The sequence below is a fragment of the Bidens hawaiensis genome, unplaced genomic scaffold (genome assembly GCF_021521415.1).
Source record: "Bidens hawaiensis isolate Kalapana, Puna unplaced genomic scaffold, B.hawaiensis_p1.1 tig00021988_1, whole genome shotgun sequence".
Taxonomy (NCBI): domain Eukaryota; kingdom Viridiplantae; phylum Streptophyta; class Magnoliopsida; order Asterales; family Asteraceae; genus Bidens; species Bidens hawaiensis.
The window spans coordinates 133,580-153,452 of NW_027493402.1; the positions used below are offsets into that span (position 1 = coordinate 133,580).

Here is a 19,873-nt window from a genome sequence, read left to right on the forward strand (position 1 = left end):
ATGGTAATGTTGATATTGACTTAATGATTGTTATTTAATATATAGACAGTAGGCAGTACCACTAGTTAATATCAAACAATATGGGACGACCTGATCAGCAGCCACGGTCTCAACCCGACGAGCCCCTTGCAGGTCAAGCACAGATTCAGCCTTCTGACATACCCCAAACTGATGATAATAGTCAAGTTGTCATTCTTAATATAGAGTCTCAGACTTCAGACACCCCCGTGACCAAAGTGCAAGTATTTGCCGTTGTCTAACTCTTAGAGTCGTTACATGGTTGTGTCTCTTGGCATCACTCATCATTCTAGCATCCAACACTTCAAACATTAAGTTAACTCGCTTTACAGAGATCAAAGTTCGGTTCAACAATATTTATGCTTATCGGTAACTCTCTTTCTCTGCAAAGAAAAAAAAATTAAACTAACGAAATAAGAGACTGTGGCATACTTACACTGTGGGAATGATCATGTATATTTATGTTCAGGTACATGATGTCCGCTATAGTGATAGGTTTTGCATACACATGTGTTCAAGTAACCTTTGAAATCTATCAATTAGCCACGCGTAAAAGTCTTACCACAGGCAATATGCTCCCCAAGATCATCTTTTATGGTGACAAGGTTAATGAGTCTTCTTTACACATGGATGGAACTATTAAATTTCCAAGAATCGAAAATTATAATATTGAACGCTTGAAGCGATAATTTATCATAAAGTTCATAGCCCTTAAACATTTCATAAGATTCTATCAACATAAAGACATAACAAGTCGCTTTTATTTGCAGTTTCTGTTATCCATTCTAGCTACGGGTGTTGGTGCGGCATTTGGTGCTACAGTTGATTTAAAGAAGCAGCTTGATCAGTCGGATGACATTCTTGAGTCCATCGGTGTTACACTTATTTCTCAATATCGATCAAAGATTGATAACTTCTTCAACTTGGCTTATGTGTCTGCTGCATTCCTACTTATTGCATTCTTGAGTTCATTAGCTTCTTCTGTTCTATCTTCTTTGGCCCTACATAAGAAGTGATCACTTTTAATTCTTGTATGTATGTATTGCTTCCCATGTTGAAGAGTAATTTAAAACGTGTTGGTTTAAGGTTGAATATATAATTATAGGTTGTTGCATTTCTGTTTTTGATTACTTTCATAAGTCTAATGCTTATTTAAGGAGCGATTTCGTGATCAGATATTCATCGATACCAAAGAACTATAACTTTGTTTTCAGTAGCATCGGCTTTGCCATTTAAAAGAGAGTGTCAGCGCAGCTTCTTGCCCGCTTTTATGTCTCTCTATTGTAATCAGTTTCTTATTGTTCTGACGAATGAAATTATAGAAAAAAAGATAATTACTAACCTAAAATTAGCAACATGCAAACTAACATAAAAACGACAACACATTTGAATGTAAAGTAACCTAAAATCAACAACACATTCTTAAATGCTCTAATTCATATAGAATCGTCTGAACTTTTTTATTTATTTATTGTTGAAATATCTTATCAATTTGATGTTGGTGAGATAAATGCTTCTAATTTAAACGATACCATTAAATCCTTAGAGAAATTCACAAGTCTTGGTTATATATGAAATACTAGTGGCATTTGGAGCTGAGGTCTAATTTCAAGTGGCCACAAAATGTTCATCATGCATCGCGTAATGAGGTCAACTTGATGATAGTCTTATATTCTCAATCTAGCATCACTACATATTCTTTAAGTAAAGAACCAACATATTAATTAAACCTATATGGTCATATATTTTCATAGTGCAAACTGTGAGAACTATGTTAATTATGGCCTTATTAAATGACCTTGAACATTTGACCCAAATTGACCTTTGACTTGTTGGAAGAAATTTCGGACTTTAAGTCACAAGTTTGTGAACTTGAAGGACCAATATTGACAAGTAGGTCATAGTGGTTATGTTTCCTAATTGTAATGTAATTATAATAGGTAATGTCTTTGCTAGCAAGTTAGGTTAATCTATATAAACCGATTTATGGTTTGACATTATAGATTGTGTGGTGTGAGATGTAACCGAGATAGGGTTCATCCAAGAGACACACACGAGATGTAACCGAGTTAAGGTTTCTCTAGATGTAACCGAGTTAAGGCCATCAAGAGTCAAACCGAGTTAGGGTTTGAGGTTTGTAATCAGTTTTTTGAGTTATATTTTCTGATTAATATAAACGAGGGTTAGTCGTTTAATTCATGTGTTGATTATCGATCTGGGACTTGAATTGGTATCAAAGCCAAGTTCAAGAAATCGATAATCGAGTTTACTGGGGATAATCGGCTAATGAGTTACGAGTCGGTGATCATAATACATGTGGAAACAACGAGTTTCTAATCGGTGACTTGTAGGTGAGTTATACCTGTGGTCGGTGCTATTCAAGGGGTTCTTTTGGATCCGATTGATTTGATTGTTGCTGCCATCGATTGAGGAAGGAAAAGAAAAGACAATTTAATCAAGGTTACGAGCATTTCTTGTTTACATAAATTGGTGAGGTTTTATGATTAATTAATTAAAAAGTGAGGTAACCACTTGGGCTAGCTAAGTGGTCAGCCAAAATGATGGGTAAGAGCTTGATGCCAGTTAGCCTCTCAAGTTCAAATCTTGATGGCGACACGAGTTTTCTATTAGAGTGTCCCTTCTCAGAGAGCTTACTCTTGTAGGCGGACAACTCCTGTCAAGTGGCAGGGGGCTCGAAATTTTCTCGTGGAACGCCTAGCCAAACTCGGATGCCAAGCGTGGGGCCGGTTAAGACAACATAGTCTTGGCCCGAGTGGGGCGGTTGGGGCTCTCTCCAAGAGTTGTGGCTGATTATTCAACCACTATGAAAGTCACCGTTCAAAAAAAAATTAAAAAGTGAGGTCACAAAAGTCAAGAATTGGTATGCCCAGGTGGTTACGAAGGAGAGAGAAAAAAACATAATAAATCGTTAAAATTAATGTTTTTCTTTTGCTTGAAGTTAATTAAATAATATTCAGTTGTGTTTGTTTGTAGCGACGGGTTGCGATTGAGCAGGTTTGGTGACCAGATTCCGTGTTGTGAGTGAGTAGGCTTTAGCGTACGGATTTTTGGTTGAGTTTGTTTGAGACTCATTTTCTGAGTTCGATCAAAGTCATGATCTAAGAACATGTTTTATTGATCAAGTTGTGATCGGGAAATTGGGTTGAACAAGCCGGTTCAATTCAAAGTTTGTTTTTATACGGGTTGAACTAGCTATGTTTTAACCAATATTTTGATTTGAAGGATGTGTTCGTGGTTTGATTCGGGAACAGGAGATGATCAAGGAATATTGTTGTTCGCTCGATTAGATGACCAGGATTGCAGCCAAAGGAGTGGTTATGCGTTCTCATACGATCGAGGGAATGGTCGGGGACAGGTCACAAAGGTAGTCGAGTTCGAGGGAGCCGAAGAACACATCTATGGATCAAGAAAAGTTCCGGGGAGCTTAAGGCCAAGATAGTTGTGAAAACCGAGAAGGTCAAGTTCATGGGTCAAATCAAACAAGGCGAAAGAGACATGCTTGGAGTTGGAGAACCACGTATTTCAAGTCGGAAATTAAGGGTGATTGTTGGAAGTAATTTCGGACTCCAAGTCACAACTTTGTGAACTTGAATGAGCAAAATTAACAAGTAGGTCATAGTGGTTATGTTTCCTAATTGTAATGTAATTATAATAAGTAATGTCTTTGCTAACAAGTTATGTTAGTCTATATAAACCGATTTATGGTTTGACATTATAGATTGTGTGGTGTGAGATGCAACCGAGTTAGGGTTCATCCAAGAGGCACACACGAGATATAACCGAGTTAAGGTTCATCTAGATGTAACCGAGTTAGGGTTTATCAAAAGTCAAACCGAGTTAGAGTTTGAGGTTTGTAATCAGTTTTTTGAGTTAGATTTTCTGATTAATATAAACGAGAGTTAGTCGATTAATTCGTGTGTTGATTATTGTTCCAGGACTTGATGACCTTACAAAATTAGGTATTATAGTGAACAAAATTATGACCTTATCATACTAATGACCAAAATGACCATTTTCACCAATAACAGTCCCTGACTAGCCAGCTCAAACCATACCCAAAATGGTCGCTTTCTTAACTATCAGATCCAAGATTAGAACTTACATCTAAACGAGTATCCTAACATCCTTCTGTTTTTTAAACAACCACATCTTGACACGTATACACTTTAACGGTCGGCTGTTGATTTATTCCGTCGGACCTCAGGGAATAATATTACAAACGAAAATGAAGCCCAAGGGAATAGATATGGAGGGCCGACAAAATATATATGAAGCCCGACACAAAAGATATGAAGCCTCACGGAAGTGATCATTTTAAGTGTATACGTGTCTAGATGTGGTTGGTTAAAAAACGGAAGGGTGTAACATAGATTCGACAGTTTTTTCGAATGTGATCATTTTTGGTTTAGAGAGGTTGGTCAAAAAATGTTGGTAAAAAATACAAATTTAGTCATTATCCCCTAACAATTAGGGATGAGATGGTACCGTACTGGTACCGAAAACCCCAATCCAAAAAGTCGCAAATTTTTGGTACTAGTACCGGTACTGATATTAAAGGTAAAATTCAGGAAATACTAGTAGCAGTACGGTACCGAAACCTAAAACTTTAGTACCGATTCGGTACTGATCAATACCAAATCGGTACCGATTAATACCAGTACCAAATTTGTTCATCTTTACCTAACATTATGCATATATACTTTTGACCATATAAACACATTATTCATGTGACCTTAAAACTTCATCTCACTTTATAAATGACTTGTGAAATAATAGACTTCATAGTCAGCGATTCATAAATATCAACCAAACATTGATATTCCCAATGTTGATCGTATTAAACCATTACAAAAATAATTAAATAACGGTCCCCAGCTAATTAAAAACGAGTCACATTCTTTCTCTTTCTCATTTAATCAACATGCGAGGTTTAAAACATGAGAAGATTGATCAAAAAACACTATAAAGTAGTAAAGTCGTCTCGTGGGTAAGCTAAATCAGATCATAACTTAAGTCTCTAGTCTTGTAGGGCTTTTGCCTAAAATACGGGTTATGTATTATGGATTTTTAAACAGACTTTTTTTTATATAATTACTAACTTACTGATTGGCCACAAGCTAAGGTGTGTCTCATATCCATTATCACTTCATTTATCCCTATTCCATAATTTTTTGATACTCTTTAACACTATTCGCATATAAAAAAAGGTCTCGACATTTTAATTAGTTTTAGGTCTTCGCATACATTGAGCCGGCCCCTGTAGAGCAGGCACCATCTATTGAGGACGTCCACATTTTAACTTTCTAAACTTGTAATTTTCATAAATAGTTCGTCACGGTTGTTTCAAGTAAACACAAATAGGATATTATAAAGGATATTTTGTGACAAGTTTGGTAAAAGTGTTTCCCCTAAGTATATTACTACGAATGAAATGACAAAATTTGACGATTACATTATTAGCAAATGATTATAAGCTTGCAATATAGTTGATGTTATATTATGTTTGTATTAATTAGTTTGTAACATTTGTAGCAATATACTTATGTAATTCTTGTATTAGGTACTCATGACCGACGGTCATGTTGGTTAAACATTTAAATGCTGGGTGATGGTTTCTTTGTAACTGTATTTTACAGTTACAGAACTGCTGTCTCGGTAATGTATATGTACATATGTCGCTATGGTGATCAAGTATGGCGTCAAGTTCTATCGATATCAATCTGTTCATTAGAACTCTCTAATATTGTACAAAATAGTTTGGCCATCTAAGCATTAGCAGGTTAAAGATGAGGAATTATGTTAACTAGTATTTTAAGCATGTCAGGACATCAATGCAAACTAGCAAATACAAACAAAATTGATCAATATTCTTGTTTCAAACATATCGAAGTTCGAATAATATATTCTAAAACGGAGTTAATGATGTAATTTGGCCTTTTCTTTTGGAACCTTGCTTGACGATGAAGGTAATGTTGATATATATTGACTTAATGATTATTAATTACTTTATAAACAACCAGAAGTACATTAGTTGACATCAAACAGTATGGGACGACCTGATCCGCAGCCTCGGTCTCAACCTGATCATGAGCCCCTTGATCAAACACAGATTCAGCTTTCTGACATACCCCAAAGTACTGATGATAATAGTCAGATTGTAGTTCTTAATGACTCTGTGTCGCATACTTAACACGCCCCCATTAGCAGTGTGCAAGTACTCGCCATCACCTCGTTAACTCTTAGAGTGGTTACATGGCTCTGTCTCTTGGCCTCACTCATCATTGTAGTATCCAACACTACAACCTATAGAGTAGGCTTCTTTTAGAGCTCAAATATGGGATCAACAATTTCTATTCTTATCAGTAACTCTCTTTCTCTACCAAAAATATTGAGAACGAAAGATAAATTCTTGTTTTCGCACGGAGTAATACTAACACGTTTAGGAATGATCATGTATATATGTGTGCAAGTACATGGTGTCCGCTATAGTGATTGGTTTAGCATACACATGTCTTCAAGTACCCTTCGAAATCTACCAATTAGCAACGGGTAAAAGTCTTACAACAGGCAACATACTCCCCATGATTGTCTTCTATGGTGACAAGGTTAACTAGTTTCCTTTCCGCATGTTGAATGTGATTTCGCAAAAGCGTAATTAGAGATATAATGACCAAAATGCCCATTTGACTGGTCAATGTTGAGAAAATGTCTTATTGATCAACCAATTACCAATATGTCCACCTAGATCTCGTCAACCCGATTACTATTTAATCATTACTCGATGGGATTTTAATTTAAACAACCAAATTATGCCACATGCACATCAAAAACCGTTTGGTCATTACATTTTTTTTTCTACATCATTGACGCCAACGAAAATTTTTTGGCATACTTATTTTGGGTCCAACATGGTTATTTTGGGTCTGACGAGATTATTTGTTGTCAGACGATGTTTATCTTGGCTTCTGACAAGAATTCTTATAGCCAAGTGGCAAAATCTGTTTTGTTAGAAAACCCGTCAAGTAATGATTAAAAAATGATCAGGTGGACGAGCTTTAGGGTGGACATTATGGGAATTGATTGGAAAAAATATATATTTTGTCAGCATTGACCGGTAAAATGGACATTTTGGTCATTATCCATTTTCTTATGCTAAATGTTATTCGCAGTTTCTACTATGCTTTCTAGCTACGGGTGTTGGTGCGGCATTTGGTGCTACAATTGATCTCAAGAAGAAGGTTGATCAGTTGGATGACTTTTATGAGTCAACTTATGGTGAATTAGCTTTTGCTGGAATTCGATCAAAGCTTGATGACTTCTTCAACTTGGCTTTTGTTTCTGCGACATTCCTTCTTATCGCATTCTTGAGTTCAATAGCTTCTTCTATTCTATCTTCTTTAGCCCTTAAAATGAAGTGATCAGTTATAACCCTTGTATGTCTTGCTTCCATGTTGAGAAATAATTGTAGGTTGTAACATTTCTGTTTTTGATTACTTTCATTATAAGTCTCATGCTTAGTTAAGCAGTGTTTTTGTGATCAATAAAAACAAAGGGCGAAGGATACTTGCGAATATTAGGTTGTTGCATCAAATTAATTATTGTATTCCTTTCTATTGCATTTACTTTCAAGTTTCGCCACTCTGCTAACGTATTAGTATTGTATTCCAATATCCCATTGTCAAACTCTCACTCAAATTGGATATCATGTTGCAACAAATTAATTATTGATCCTCATGGAGGGTTGGATACTTGGATTAGTAAGCACACCCATATGTTATTGTTGTAGTTTTCATTTGTTTGTGGCTGCTGATATTTTTAGAATATTCGATCTCTCTAGTTCGGAGTTTAATACGATCATATGGTGCCTGTTCTAGAGCTTTGAATTAAAAATGCTTCTCTAGTATTGTTTTAACTATTATTACTATATTGAAGAAACACTAAGTGACCCCGACAGATTAAGGATAATCTTAGGGTTAAGTAGATGTTTCCCACGAGGGTTAGGTCCGGAAAAGATGGCTATTCTTCTCAACCTGCAAAACAGACACCGTAAGCTCGTCACTGAGAAGGGGGGGGGGGGGGTTCCTCCTTGTGACCACCCTCTAGCGTGAGAATCAGACTAGGTTGCTCTGAATATAAGTGTATATAGAGAGAAATAGCTAGAGAGAAGATGATGATACCGTTCCAGGGTGTTGGAGTATTTATAGCCGAAGGTAGGTTTCCAAGCGGGTACGGCCAACTGTATATAATATTCCTTTTCCACCAACTATGGGCTACGTTCGTGCCATGATGGGAGTTGGTGGGTAGGCAGCGGCTGATAGTGACATTTTGCACTGGAGCGTGCTCCTCCTCGTACTATTGTCAGTGAGCTGTCACCCTGTGATTGGTTCATGGGTTGCTTTTGTCAGATCCTGTCTATTTGTCCATACCTTGGTAGGTATAGTACAAAAGATCTTCTAGAAGCGTACGGACTGGCTCTTTTGGGCGGGAATATTCCCGCCCTGCTCATTCCTTCTTCAGGTGACATTACTGAAGTATTAAGAGTTAGTGCCTTATACGTGTAGCCTTACTGTTAGTGCGGGTAGCCTTCCTTCTTGGCTTGTACCCACAGATGCGGGGACAGGCAGGGTACTGTACCAAGGGAGGCTTTCCTGCGGGGACAGCTGGCTTACTGCGTGTAAGGTCTTCATCTCTCTGAGCATGGTGGGTCCTGCGGATCCAGTTGGTCTTTGCGTAGACGTACCTCTTCAAGGTGAGTCGTGGGTCCAACTGGGCTTTGCGGGAACCTACCTCTTCAAGTCCCCCCAGTCCATTGTTTTTCTCATGAATTGTTAATAAGTGAGGGGAACTTTTGGACTTTAAGCAAGGGGCTTTAAAAAGGGGTTTTCGTTTTTTTAAGGTTCTCCGTGGTGATTCTTCCCGCAGTTTTCCTAATGTCACTTGCAGAAAATTCCCGACTTTTCTGCCTGATCTTTGGGTATGATGCGGGTAGGTGTGTAACCTCTTCGCAAGTCGGGAGCGTTGAGTTTCACTTCTGTAGATTCTCCACGAGGTTTTGGTAGTTTTAGACATAGTGATCAGTTATGTTAAACAACCAATTCCACCTTGAAGCTTCAAAGAATCTAGTTCTCAACGTTCCCGCCATGCGGGGGTGTTATTTCTCTTTCCGCAAGCATGGCCCATAAGATCAATCTTCTTGGCTTCAATTCCCTGCAAGTGCTAAGTATGTGAAGGGTTTCGCCTTGACACTGTACCCGCACTTGTCTTATGGTTTCTTGCTTTCCAAGGTAAGGGGGTATATTCCCTCTTATTTTTGAATCTTTTTAAAATTCGGAGGGTTGGTGAAAGGATAAGGATAGTCCAAACGGTTGAAAGGACGTTGGCGTCTTCTGACGGTTTCAGGATGTGCAGGAAGTTGTGACGACGTGACAGCATGTGTTCAATCTGAACGCATTTTCAGGCGCGTGGGTGCGAGTTTCATGGCACGCGCCATTCTGACATCTGTTGCCAGCTTGCTTTATCCACACGTGTCGCCGTGTCATTGCTTCTACGCTTTCTCTCTCATTCGCATTAAATTCATCGCATTCATTGCGATGAGTATATAAGGTGGAGAGGGTGTATTTCGTCCATTATCTTCACTTCACTCCTCTTTTTCTTTTAAGCGATTTCCGGCGAATTCTCATCTTTTCGGCGAGCATTCTCCTGAAACCGCTTTCTTTCATCCTCAACATTAAAAAATGTCTTCTTCTTCTCATGACCCAGAGGTTAACGTCGAAGAGTCTGACGTTTTCCCCGAGAACCCGACATCAACGTCCGATAAGGACGATAAGAGTACTACTAGCGAGTGTCAGTGTACTCTTTCTCTCGATGTATACAATTACATCGTCAAGAAATTCATGCTGGAGCCCTATGAGCCGGAGTTGCCGGAGACCAACCAGACGGTATACGACGCCCCTAAGGGCAAGATAGGGGTTTACGCTTCGTTCTTCATGTATGGGAATCTAAGATTCCCATTAACGAAGTTCGTATACCATGTTTTGGAGAAACACGGTGTTCATTTGATAGAGGTGCACCCAATGGCAATTGCTAAAGTTCGCCATTTCGAATAGGTGTGCCGTATTTTGGATATCGAGCCTCGAGTCGACCGCCTGATGACCTTCTATACTTGGAGGTGCATCCAGGGTTGGTATACCCTTGTCACTCGGATCAAGGGTTTGAAGATCTGTACTACTGAGCGTAGTCTTCGTTCTTGGAATTTTTCTATATTTCCGCTCGTGTCGTTCCCACTGCGATGACGTTCAAGAATGGGAGGGCACTTCCTAATCTTCCGGCTTCCAATTACCAGGAGACGGAGTGGTTCACCAAGATTTCCCAGATTCAGACTCCTGTTTATCGCTTTTCGGAATCTGGGATGGTCATGCTTGGGATGAGTCGCGTGTGTAAGGATGCCGGGTCTGGGACGCCGCAAATACCCATCGTTCTTGAATACGGTTTGAACTATATTCCTTATGGTACGCCTCGTCTTTTGTGTTGGTTTAGGGTTTCCTTCTAACATTGTTATCATTTTTATTTCAGAAGGGAACGACTTACAGTCGCTTTTGCACCCGCGGGAGACTGGTGGTCCAATGCGGTTGGGTACTCGTGATCTTGATGAGAACGAGTTGCTCGTTTTGGAGAAAACTGCGGATAGATTCATAGAGGTCTACCCGCCAGGCCATGAGATTTTAAGCGCCACTCAGCCAGGTAATGAGTTCTTTAATCCTCGTCCTCTTCATGCTCACACTTCTGCTGGAATTCTTCTGATCTTGTCAACTTCTGATGAGGGATCCGCAGAAGGGCCTTTTGTTGCAAGGAAAAAGAAGGCGGCTAGCGTGAAGGGCAAAACGAAGGTTGCTACCTTCGTTGACTTGGGGGATCAGTCTGATTCCGAGACTGAGAGTGAGGAGGAGGCGAGGAACCTTGGTGGCGGTGACGAGACCATTGTCTCAGAGGTTGAGACAACGACTGTCACTTCCGAGCCGCTAAGCATTGCGAAGGTAACTGGCGTGAAGAGGCCATTTTCATCGGGTCCATCTCCGCCTAGCAGGACTTTCAAGATCAAGAAAACCAGTAAGTGTACTTTTTGTGTACCTTTTCCGCATCTCCTTCCGCCTTCGTTTTTGATACCTTAAGGTTTTTCTTTATGCAGAAGTAGACTTATCTGTTTTTGAGGAGAGTTGTGTGGGAGGAGTTGGTTCAGGACCCACGACGATAGGTTTGGTCAACCTATCCGAGGCGATGACCCAGGCAACTGTTCCGGTTATGACGTCGTCTGTCATGGCTGCTGTGCCGACGATGGCGTCCACTTTCGTTGCTGCGTTGAGCAGTTCAACTTCTTCGTCAGCCGTCAGTGCCATATTTACCACGTCATTCACCGGACCGGCGGTGACTTTTTCCATGAGCTCATCTGCGATGAGCTCATCTGTAGCGACTGCAACGATTATGAGTTCATCTCAAATGAGTTCATCTCCAATGGTCTCTACCTCTGTGACTTCTACGGTGTCACATTCGGCGTCAACGACTACTTCGTCCTTGGCCAGTTCTTCAGGTATGTTTAGAGTTGGGACCTCTAGACTTACCTCTGTTGACGAGGGGGTCCGATCTTTGCCTCCTTCCCATCTCCTTAACCTCTTGGATAGATATCCTTTAGGTTCGGGTGATGGGTTTAGCGGCTATCGGCCTATTATCGACCCTACAGGTGCGTGGGGTTACTTTGGCCTGTTATCCATCCTTAGTCATTTTTTCTTGACTATTTTTTGTTGTTGCAGTTTCGGATTCCAATGAGGTTTATGCCCCAAGGTGGAATATCCGCCGAGGAACAACTCTCAGGACGGCTGCAGACTGCGTCGATTGGACGCGCCATGCCGCTCCAAGTGGTGCATTGGGGGAGGCAATGGTTAGTTACCAGGAAGGCAGGTTGTCCACCTAGCTCCGAATTCTACTCGCCCGGATGCAGCCGCGTGTCGAATTACTTTGTCGTGAAAACGATAAGTTAAGGACTGCGCGTAGCTTGGAGGGGTCTCAGGTGCGATCGCTGAGGGAAGAAAACAAGAAGCTTGCCGCCACCGCTACTGAGAGAGAAAAGGCCTTCAAGGATCTTGAGGCCGAAATGCAAGCTAGGCATGAGGCCCGTTCTAAGGCTTCTCGAGTTGTTAATGAACAGCTTAGGTTGGCTAAGGAAACTGCGCGTAATGCGACTGAAAGGGCCACAAAAACTGAAGCTGTTGCTGAGCCTCTACGCACTGAGAATGAAGAACTGAAAGCTAAACTGGAGAAGCTTCAGCAGGCTCATGAGGCTTTTGGCTTTGGAGGACGCAAAGAAGCTACAGGAGCTCTTGGATCAGAGGGGTGTGCTTGATCGCACTGAGCGCAAGCTTAGAGGCGTTGAGGAGGCTACTGCCAAGGAAGTGTTGCTTGCCAACCTAAATAAGAATGAGGCCGAACACGCACGCGATCAAGCTCAAGCTACCCTTCAAGAGGCTCTGTCCAATAAGGATTGGCTTCTACGAGAAGCGTTGCCGCAGGTATGCATAGCTCAATTATTCTTTGCTTTTTGCTTTTAATACTTAGAAAAGTTTTTTTTTTTGTAGGTTGTGCATCGGATTTTCGCGAACACATCCTATGATGATGCCATGAGCACAGCCCTCAACGCTTGTCATGAGGATGGAGAGAAAGTTGGTTTCTTACTTGGCCTAGGATATGCAGAGAAAGGCATCTCGCCTTCCAGATTTCCTCTACACGATGTTGATACTAAGGCTGCCTATGACCAAGCTGTGAACCAGTATGCTGCTTTCTCTCATCCGGTCGTGGAAAAGGTGAATGAAGTTGCTGCTGCTGATGACGGGCTAGCTGTTCTCAAAGCTTTCCTTGAACAGCCGCAGCCAACTGATGGTGCGGGTTCGAGTGGGTTTGGAGGGAGTGGTCCCGAAGCCTGGATCTTGAGATTCCTCCAAGCCGTTAGGATAGATTTGCACTTTTTGTAGGCGGGTAGATACCTAGCCATTTTGTAATGTTTGAACAGCTTTTCTCGTGAATATAAATGTTTTGTTAATGCCTTGCCTTATAAACATTATATGATTTGCTCATGCATATTTTAGTTTAACTTAGCAAATTTCTAAGTGTTTTGAATAAGTTAACCTTTCGACGCGTGTCAGATAATAGGTTAATGTTCTGTTTCTTCTATCATGATTGTGCGGGTAGGACCGTCACTTTCACTTAGTAGGATGACCAAACTTCATCTATATCTGACCTGCGTGAAGGTTTTCCTCATCTTTTCCTTAGAAATTTTTACTGTTTATTTGTGTTTATGCGGGTTGTGCCGCTTTCTACACGCAACGACTTACTTCCTCCCTCACTTATTTATGCGGTGAATACCGGCATATCAGTGTGGTCAGATCATAAGTATAAAGGTAAGGCTATCAGCATCAATGTGATAAGGAGAATCATTTCCATTAGAAGTGGCTCTAGGCCTGTTCGTTACAAGTTTGGAATTGATCTACATGTAGCATCTGCGTAATTGAGCTCCATTCCATGTTCTTGGGATGGGGGTGCCATCGAGCCTTTCGAGCCGGTATGCGCCCTTTCCCAGAACTTCTTTAATAATGTATGGCCATTCCCAGACGGGGGCCAGCTTTCCTGGGCGCTCTTGGTTCGAAGCCTCATTGTTACGCAGTATGTAGTCTCCGACATTGAAGTTACAGAGTTTCACCCGCGTGTTGTAGTGCTTTTGCATTTGTCGCTTGTAGTTCTCTTCACGCGCTGCGGCTAAGTCTCTGCGCTCTTCGGTTAGCATAAGGTCTAACCGTCTTTCTGCATCATTGTCTTCTGGTTGGGTTATGACTCTTGGTGAGGGTAGACCGATCTCGACTGGAACCATGGCTTCAGTGCCATAGGTGAGGCTGAATGGGGTTTCGCCCTTGCTTGCTTTTTTTAGCGTTCTGTTTGCCCAAAGGACCTGTGGAACTTCGTCCACCCAGCCGGATCTATGCTCCAAGAGTCTTTTCTTTATGCCGTCGACGATGCTCTTGTTTGCTCTTCCACCTCACCATTACCCTGCGGGTGTGCCACTGAGGTAAAGGTGTGGGTGATTTAAAGCTCTTTCAGCCACTTTTGTAGCTTCTGGTCAGCAAAGTTGGTGCCGTTATCCATCACCAAATTCTGTGGAAGTCCAAAACGACAAATAATATATTTCCCAAATAAATTTTTTGATATGTTTTGCGGTTGTTTGGGCTAGGGGTTTTGCTTCTATCCACTTGGTGAAATAGTCGATAGCTGCCACTGGGAACTGAACGTTCCCTGCTGCTGTGGGAAATGGGCCTGTAACATCGATGGCCCACTTCTGGAATGGCCATGAAGAAGTGGCTGGAACAAGTTCGTTCTTCGGCCGATGCGTGTTGGGTGCGTAGAGCTGGCAGGACCTACATTTTCTGATATAGGCCAGCGCATCCATGTGCATCCCCGGCCAAAAGTATCCCGCGTTGTTTAGCTTAGCTACGACTGCGCGTGGACCTGCGTGTACTCCACAGATGCCTTCGTGTACTTCCCTTAGGAGGTAGTCGGCATCTTGGTCGTCAACGCATCTGAGGAGTGGGCCAAGGAAATTACGCCTGTAAAGTATGTCATCAACAAGTTGATAGTTCAGTGATTTACAGCGTATCTTTCTTGCCTGTGTCTTTGACTCTGGTAGTAGACCCGTCGCAAGGTAATTTATGATTGGCGTCATCCATGTTTCCGTGCCGGTTTGGATGACACAAATTTCCTTGTGCGGGACTGATGGTGCTCCAAGAATTTCAACGTGGATGTCCTTTCCCAAGTGGGTGAAGGCTAACGATGCAAGCTTTTATCGCATCCCCAGATTTGTTTTCGCTTCGCTTGATGTGCACGACTTTGCAATCGTTGAAATCGCGCATAAGGGTTTTTTCTTGTGCGAGGTATAGGGCCATTGTGTCGTTCACGGCCGTGTACGTCCCGTTTATCTGGTTGGCTACTAGCATGGAATCCACGTGGGCTTCCAAGTTTTTTACCCCCATCTTACGCGCAATTCTTAATCCGGCCAAGAATGCTTCGTACTCCGCTTCGTTATTCGTACTTAGGAAATCCAGCCGAATAGCGTAAGTGTATTCTTGGCCTGCTGGGTTAGTTAGTTTCAACCCTGCGCCTGAACCTTCGTTGTTGGCTGCTCCATCAGTATAGAGTCGCCAGACATCGTTAATGTCTTGTGCTGGAGAGGGTTGAGCCTCTTCCTGGCACTCTTTTTCCCGCGAAGCGGGGACTTCTGCAATAAAGTCGACCAAGACCTGGCCTTTTATGGCTGGTCTTGGCTTGTACTTTATCGCATATTCTCCCAACTCAATTGTCCATTTGGCTAGGCGCCCTGACAACTCGGGTTTGCCTAGAACGTTTGCAAGTTTGAAGTTGGTGAGAATGGTGATTGGGTGGCCTTGGAAATATCGTCTTAGCCTGCGTGAAGCCTGTACAAGCGCTAAGACTAATTTTTCCAGGGTGGAGTATCGGGTTTCCACGTCTGTTAAGACGCGGCTTACATAGTAGATGGGCATCTGGATGCCCTTTCGTTCTACTAGTAAGACTGCCCAGTTGCTCTGTCTGTGGTGGAGAGGAAGAGAATTAATTCCTCCCCCACTTCTGGTGCTGTGAGTGTTGGGAGTTCGATCAAGCGTGACCGAATCTCTTGAAAGGCTGCTTCCGCTTCTGGTGTCCAGCGGAAGTGCGTTTTCTTCAAACAATTTCTCAATGTTGACACGAATGGGAACGACCTTTCCGCATGGTTTGCCAAAAAGTGGTTAAGTGCGACTAGTCGTCCATTCAGTGTCTGAGCATGTTTGATGGTAGTAGGTGATTCCATTTTCATAACTGCTTCAACCTTTTCGGGGTTCGCTCTGAAGCCATCTTTGGTAACGATGACTCCTAAGAACTTCCCATCTTCCATCCCAAAGGAACACTTGCTCGGGTTGAGCTTCATGTTTATCTTTCGGAGCGTGTTGAAAGTTTCTTCGATGTCTTTCAACATCGCCTCTGGCTCGAGGCTTTTGATGACCAAGTCATCCATGTAAACTTCCAAGTTTCTCCCGATTTGGGCATGAAACTCTTTGTCCATCAGGCGTTGGTATGTGGATCCGGCATTCTTTAGTCCGAATGGCATCATTTGGTAACAAAATGTGCCATCGGGCGTCCGAAATGCGGTTTTATCCTGATCGTCAACAGCCATGTGGATTTGATGGTACCCTTTATACGCATCAAGGAAGCATTTAAGGCGAAACGGTGCTAATGAATCTACCTTAAGGTCAATTTCGGGTAACGGGTAACAATCCTTGGGGCATGCCTTGTTTAGGTCTTTAAAATCTATGCACATGCGCCATTGATTGTTGGATTTTGGTACCATGACGGGATTGGCAACCCATGTTTGATATTTACTAACGCGTACGATGCCTGCGTCAAGGAGTTCCTTGACTTGGGTTCTACACGCGTTAGCCTACTCAGCACCCATTACGCGACGCTTTTGTATGACCGGGGCAAACGCCGGGTCACACTTGAGCTTATGCTCAGCCTTACTTCGAGGTACACCAGTCATGTCAGCTGGTGTCCACGCGAAGATGTCGGCATTTTTTTGCAACAAGTGTTTGAGTAAGGTGCGTGTGGGATTAGTGATCGTTGGGCCAATGGTAACAGCCTGGTCAGGGTATTTGCCATTGAAGGCCCATTATTCTGGCTCAGAGGTGGTTGGTTTAGCCATTTTTGGTTTGGGTTTAGATGAGACAGATGCGATGCATACCTGGGGAATGCCCGTGATCATAGCAACGCCCTCGGCTGTTGGCCATCCCATCATACCATGGACCGAAGACACCACGGCATTAAATCTTGCCATCCCATCTCTCCCGAAGAGAATGTCGTATGTGTGGTGTGGCTTCCTCATTACAACGAAGTCCACGTCTTCTGTGCGGGAGTACTTCCCGTCCGTGAGAGTGACGGGGAAAGATAGGATTCCCAAGGGGGTGTTTGTGCTGCCGTCGAACCCTTCCATCGAGGCGTAAACTGTTTCTAGGCGTTCTTTGTCTTCGTCGTCTAGCTTGTCGAAGAACTGCCTATACATGACCGTTGATGAAGCGCCATTATCAGCAAGGGTGCGGGAGGTGATGTAGTGCCCCAGCTGGCTTTTGATGACTATGTGCCTTCTTTGTTGGCCCCCCCTGGCACACGCGGGAAGCGCACTTCTGCTTCCTTCCACGCACTTGGCTCTGTTGTTCGTCGTTTTCTTTCTCTGATGCTGCCGTGAACCATGTGAATGCTGATGTCGACCGGCTTTCGTCCATTGCCCTTGTACCGATTGTCTTTCCTCCCTCCGTTCTTGATTGACGCCACGAGGTGTGTGAGTTTCCCATCTTTGACGAATGTTTCGACGACATCCTTCAGGGATGTGCATTCCTCCGTGGTGTGGCCTTTTGTCCCGTGAAAGTCACAGGATTTGCTCTGATCAGTGTTTTGACGCTGTCGGATTATTGGAGCCTTTGGCCATGGGAGCTTCTCGGTGGCAAATATCTCGGTGACGCTTTTGGTGAGTGGCGTCCATCTGGGATTCCGGTTCGACGACTGCATGTTGTCCCTTCCGCCTAAGAGAGGGCGAGAGCTGGACGAGGTGTCAAAGTTTACCCTTGACTGCCAAATACCAAGCTTCCTCTTTTTGTTTTGTCGGGCGGTACGGACGTTATTTTCTCTTGTTCTCTGGGTGTAGAGGTTTGTGCTCTGGGAAAATTTTTACTCAGTTGCTTCTCCGTTTCGGCAAAGCGTTTAGCTGCCGTCATGATGGCATCCCACGTGAGTGGCATGCTGTCTTTACCTGTCAACGTGCGGATGAGCTCTGGGTACTCAGCGCCCGGGATGAAAGCGGCGCGAACAAGATCTTCGCTAATAGTGCCCAGACTTAGCTTCTTTGAGTTGAAGCGAGTGATGAAGTCTAGCAAAGATTCGTCTTCTTCTCGGATGCAGTTGAGGATCGTCCATTGATCTTTAGTATATTTTCTTTGTTGACTGAAGTGCTGGCTGAATTTGTGCTGGAAGTCTGCCCAATCGTAAATGTGGTGGACCAGTAGACGATCAAACCACGCTCTGGCTGCCCCGACGAGCGTCGTTTGGAACATGTAACACCATGTGGGTTCCGTCCAATTACTGATGGTTGCCCCCGCTATAAATCTGTTCATGTGATCGTCCGGGTCAGATATGCCATCGTAAGTGCCTATGTTGGACATCTGTTTGGCACTCTTTAGAGCGATTGCTTCCGCAATGTCCCTTGCAAATTTGGACGTTCCCGCATTCGCAACAGTTTTTCTGAAAGTTTTGGAGAAGTCACGTGGGTTTCCCCCCGTGTTCTTTGGTTTGATATTTTCTTCAAAATTTCTTCTCGAGTGAAAGTCTGCTTCTTTACGCTTCCCTTTCGCCTTATGACGTGGGTTTGCGTCACTGTCAGATTCTTCCCAATCTTCATCATCCACATACTCGCAATCATTGCTCATGTTGAGCTGTTGTCGAGTGCTTCCGAATTTGTCATTGGCCTGTTGGAGTGAACGTAAACGTTCGTCCAACTCGGCTTGGAATTCTTTCTGACGTGCTTCCGCCCCAGCTTTAACTTGTTCTGGTGTTTGTCGGGGAAGTCTCGTCTGTTGTTTCCCCAACTAGGTATCAATGAATCCCAGGAGATGATTGTTTACTGCACTTGCCCCGGCTTGGGTAACCGGGGTAGTGTTCGTAACAATCGTGTATTCACCGGTATTCCCCCCAGTAGCTGGGGTTGTGGTTACCGGAGTTTCTTGGTTACCCGGTGGCTTTGGCATCGGAGTAACCTTAACCATCTTTCCAGAAGTTTGAAAAAACTGAGAAAAAGAAGAGTAAGTTCTAGCTTAATGCACGGATGGCGCCAATGAAGAAACACTAAGTGACCCCGACAGATTAAGGATAATCTTAGGGTTAAGTAGATGTTTCCCACGAGGGTTAGGTCCGGTAAAGATGGCTATTCTTCTCAACCTGCAAAACAGACACCGTAAGCTCGTCACTGAGAAGGGGGGTTCCTCCTTGTGACCACCCTCCGGCGTGAGAATCAGACTAGGTTGCTCTGAATATAAGTGTATATAGAGAGAAATAGCTAGAGAGAAGATGATGATACCGTTCCAGGGTGTTGGAGTATTTATAGCCGAAGGTAGGTTTCCAAGCGGGTACGGCCAATTGTATATAATATTCCTTTTCCACCAACTATGGGCTACGTTCGTGCCATGATGGGAGTTGGTGGGTAGGCAGCGGCTGATAGTGACATTTTGTACTGGAGCGTGCTCCTCCTCGTACTATTGTCAGTGAGCTGTCACCCTGTGATTGGTTCTTGGGTTGCTTTTGTCAGATCCTGTCTATTTGTCCATACCTTGGTAGGTATAGTACAAAAGATCTTCTAGAAGCGTACGGACTGGCTCTTTTGGGCGGGAATATTCCCGCCCTGCTCATTCCTTCTTCAGGTGACATTACTGAAGTATTAAGAGTTAGTGCCTTATACGTGTAGCCTTACTTTTAGTGCAGGTAGCCTTCCTTCTTGGCTTGTACCCACAGCTGCGGGGACAGGCAGGGTACTGTACCAAGGGAGGCTTTCCTGCGGGGACAGCTGGCTTACTGCGTGTAAGGTCTTCATCTCTCTGAGCATGGTGGGTCATGCGGATCCAGTTGGTCTTTGCGTAGACGTACCTCTTCAAGGTGAGTCGTGGGTCCAACTGGGCTTTGCGGGAACCTACCTCTTCATATATATAAT

The 19,873-nt window shown here is 43.1% G+C and overlaps 1 protein-coding gene across 1 annotated transcript; it reads left to right on the forward strand.

Annotated features, from left to right (window-relative positions):
* Positions 1-80: 80 nt before the first annotated feature.
* LOC143564330 (CASP-like protein 4D1) lies at positions 81-7,535 on the forward strand. Its single transcript, XM_077051641.1, has 4 exons — positions 81-205; positions 268-387; positions 488-623; positions 7,209-7,535. The coding sequence occupies exons 1-4, from the start codon at positions 81-83 to the stop codon at positions 7,455-7,457; spliced, it is 630 nt and encodes a 209-aa protein (XP_076907756.1). The 3' UTR covers positions 7,458-7,535.
* Positions 7,536-19,873: the final 12,338 nt, after the last annotated feature.

What these genes read in the sequence shown, in the direction of transcription:
- LOC143564330 (XM_077051641.1), top strand. Translation starts at nt 81, where the DNA reads ATGGGACGACCTGATCAGCAGCCACGGTCTCAACCCGACGAGCCCCTT. An exon ending in AACAATATTTATGCTTATCG is followed by an intron (nt 388 to 487) that starts GTAACTCTCTTT and finishes ATTTATGTTCAG; the next exon opens with GTACATGATGTCCGCTATAG. An exon ending in TCATCTTTTATGGTGACAAG is followed by an intron (nt 624 to 7,208) that starts GTTAATGAGTCT and finishes TGTTATTCGCAG; the next exon opens with TTTCTACTATGCTTTCTAGC.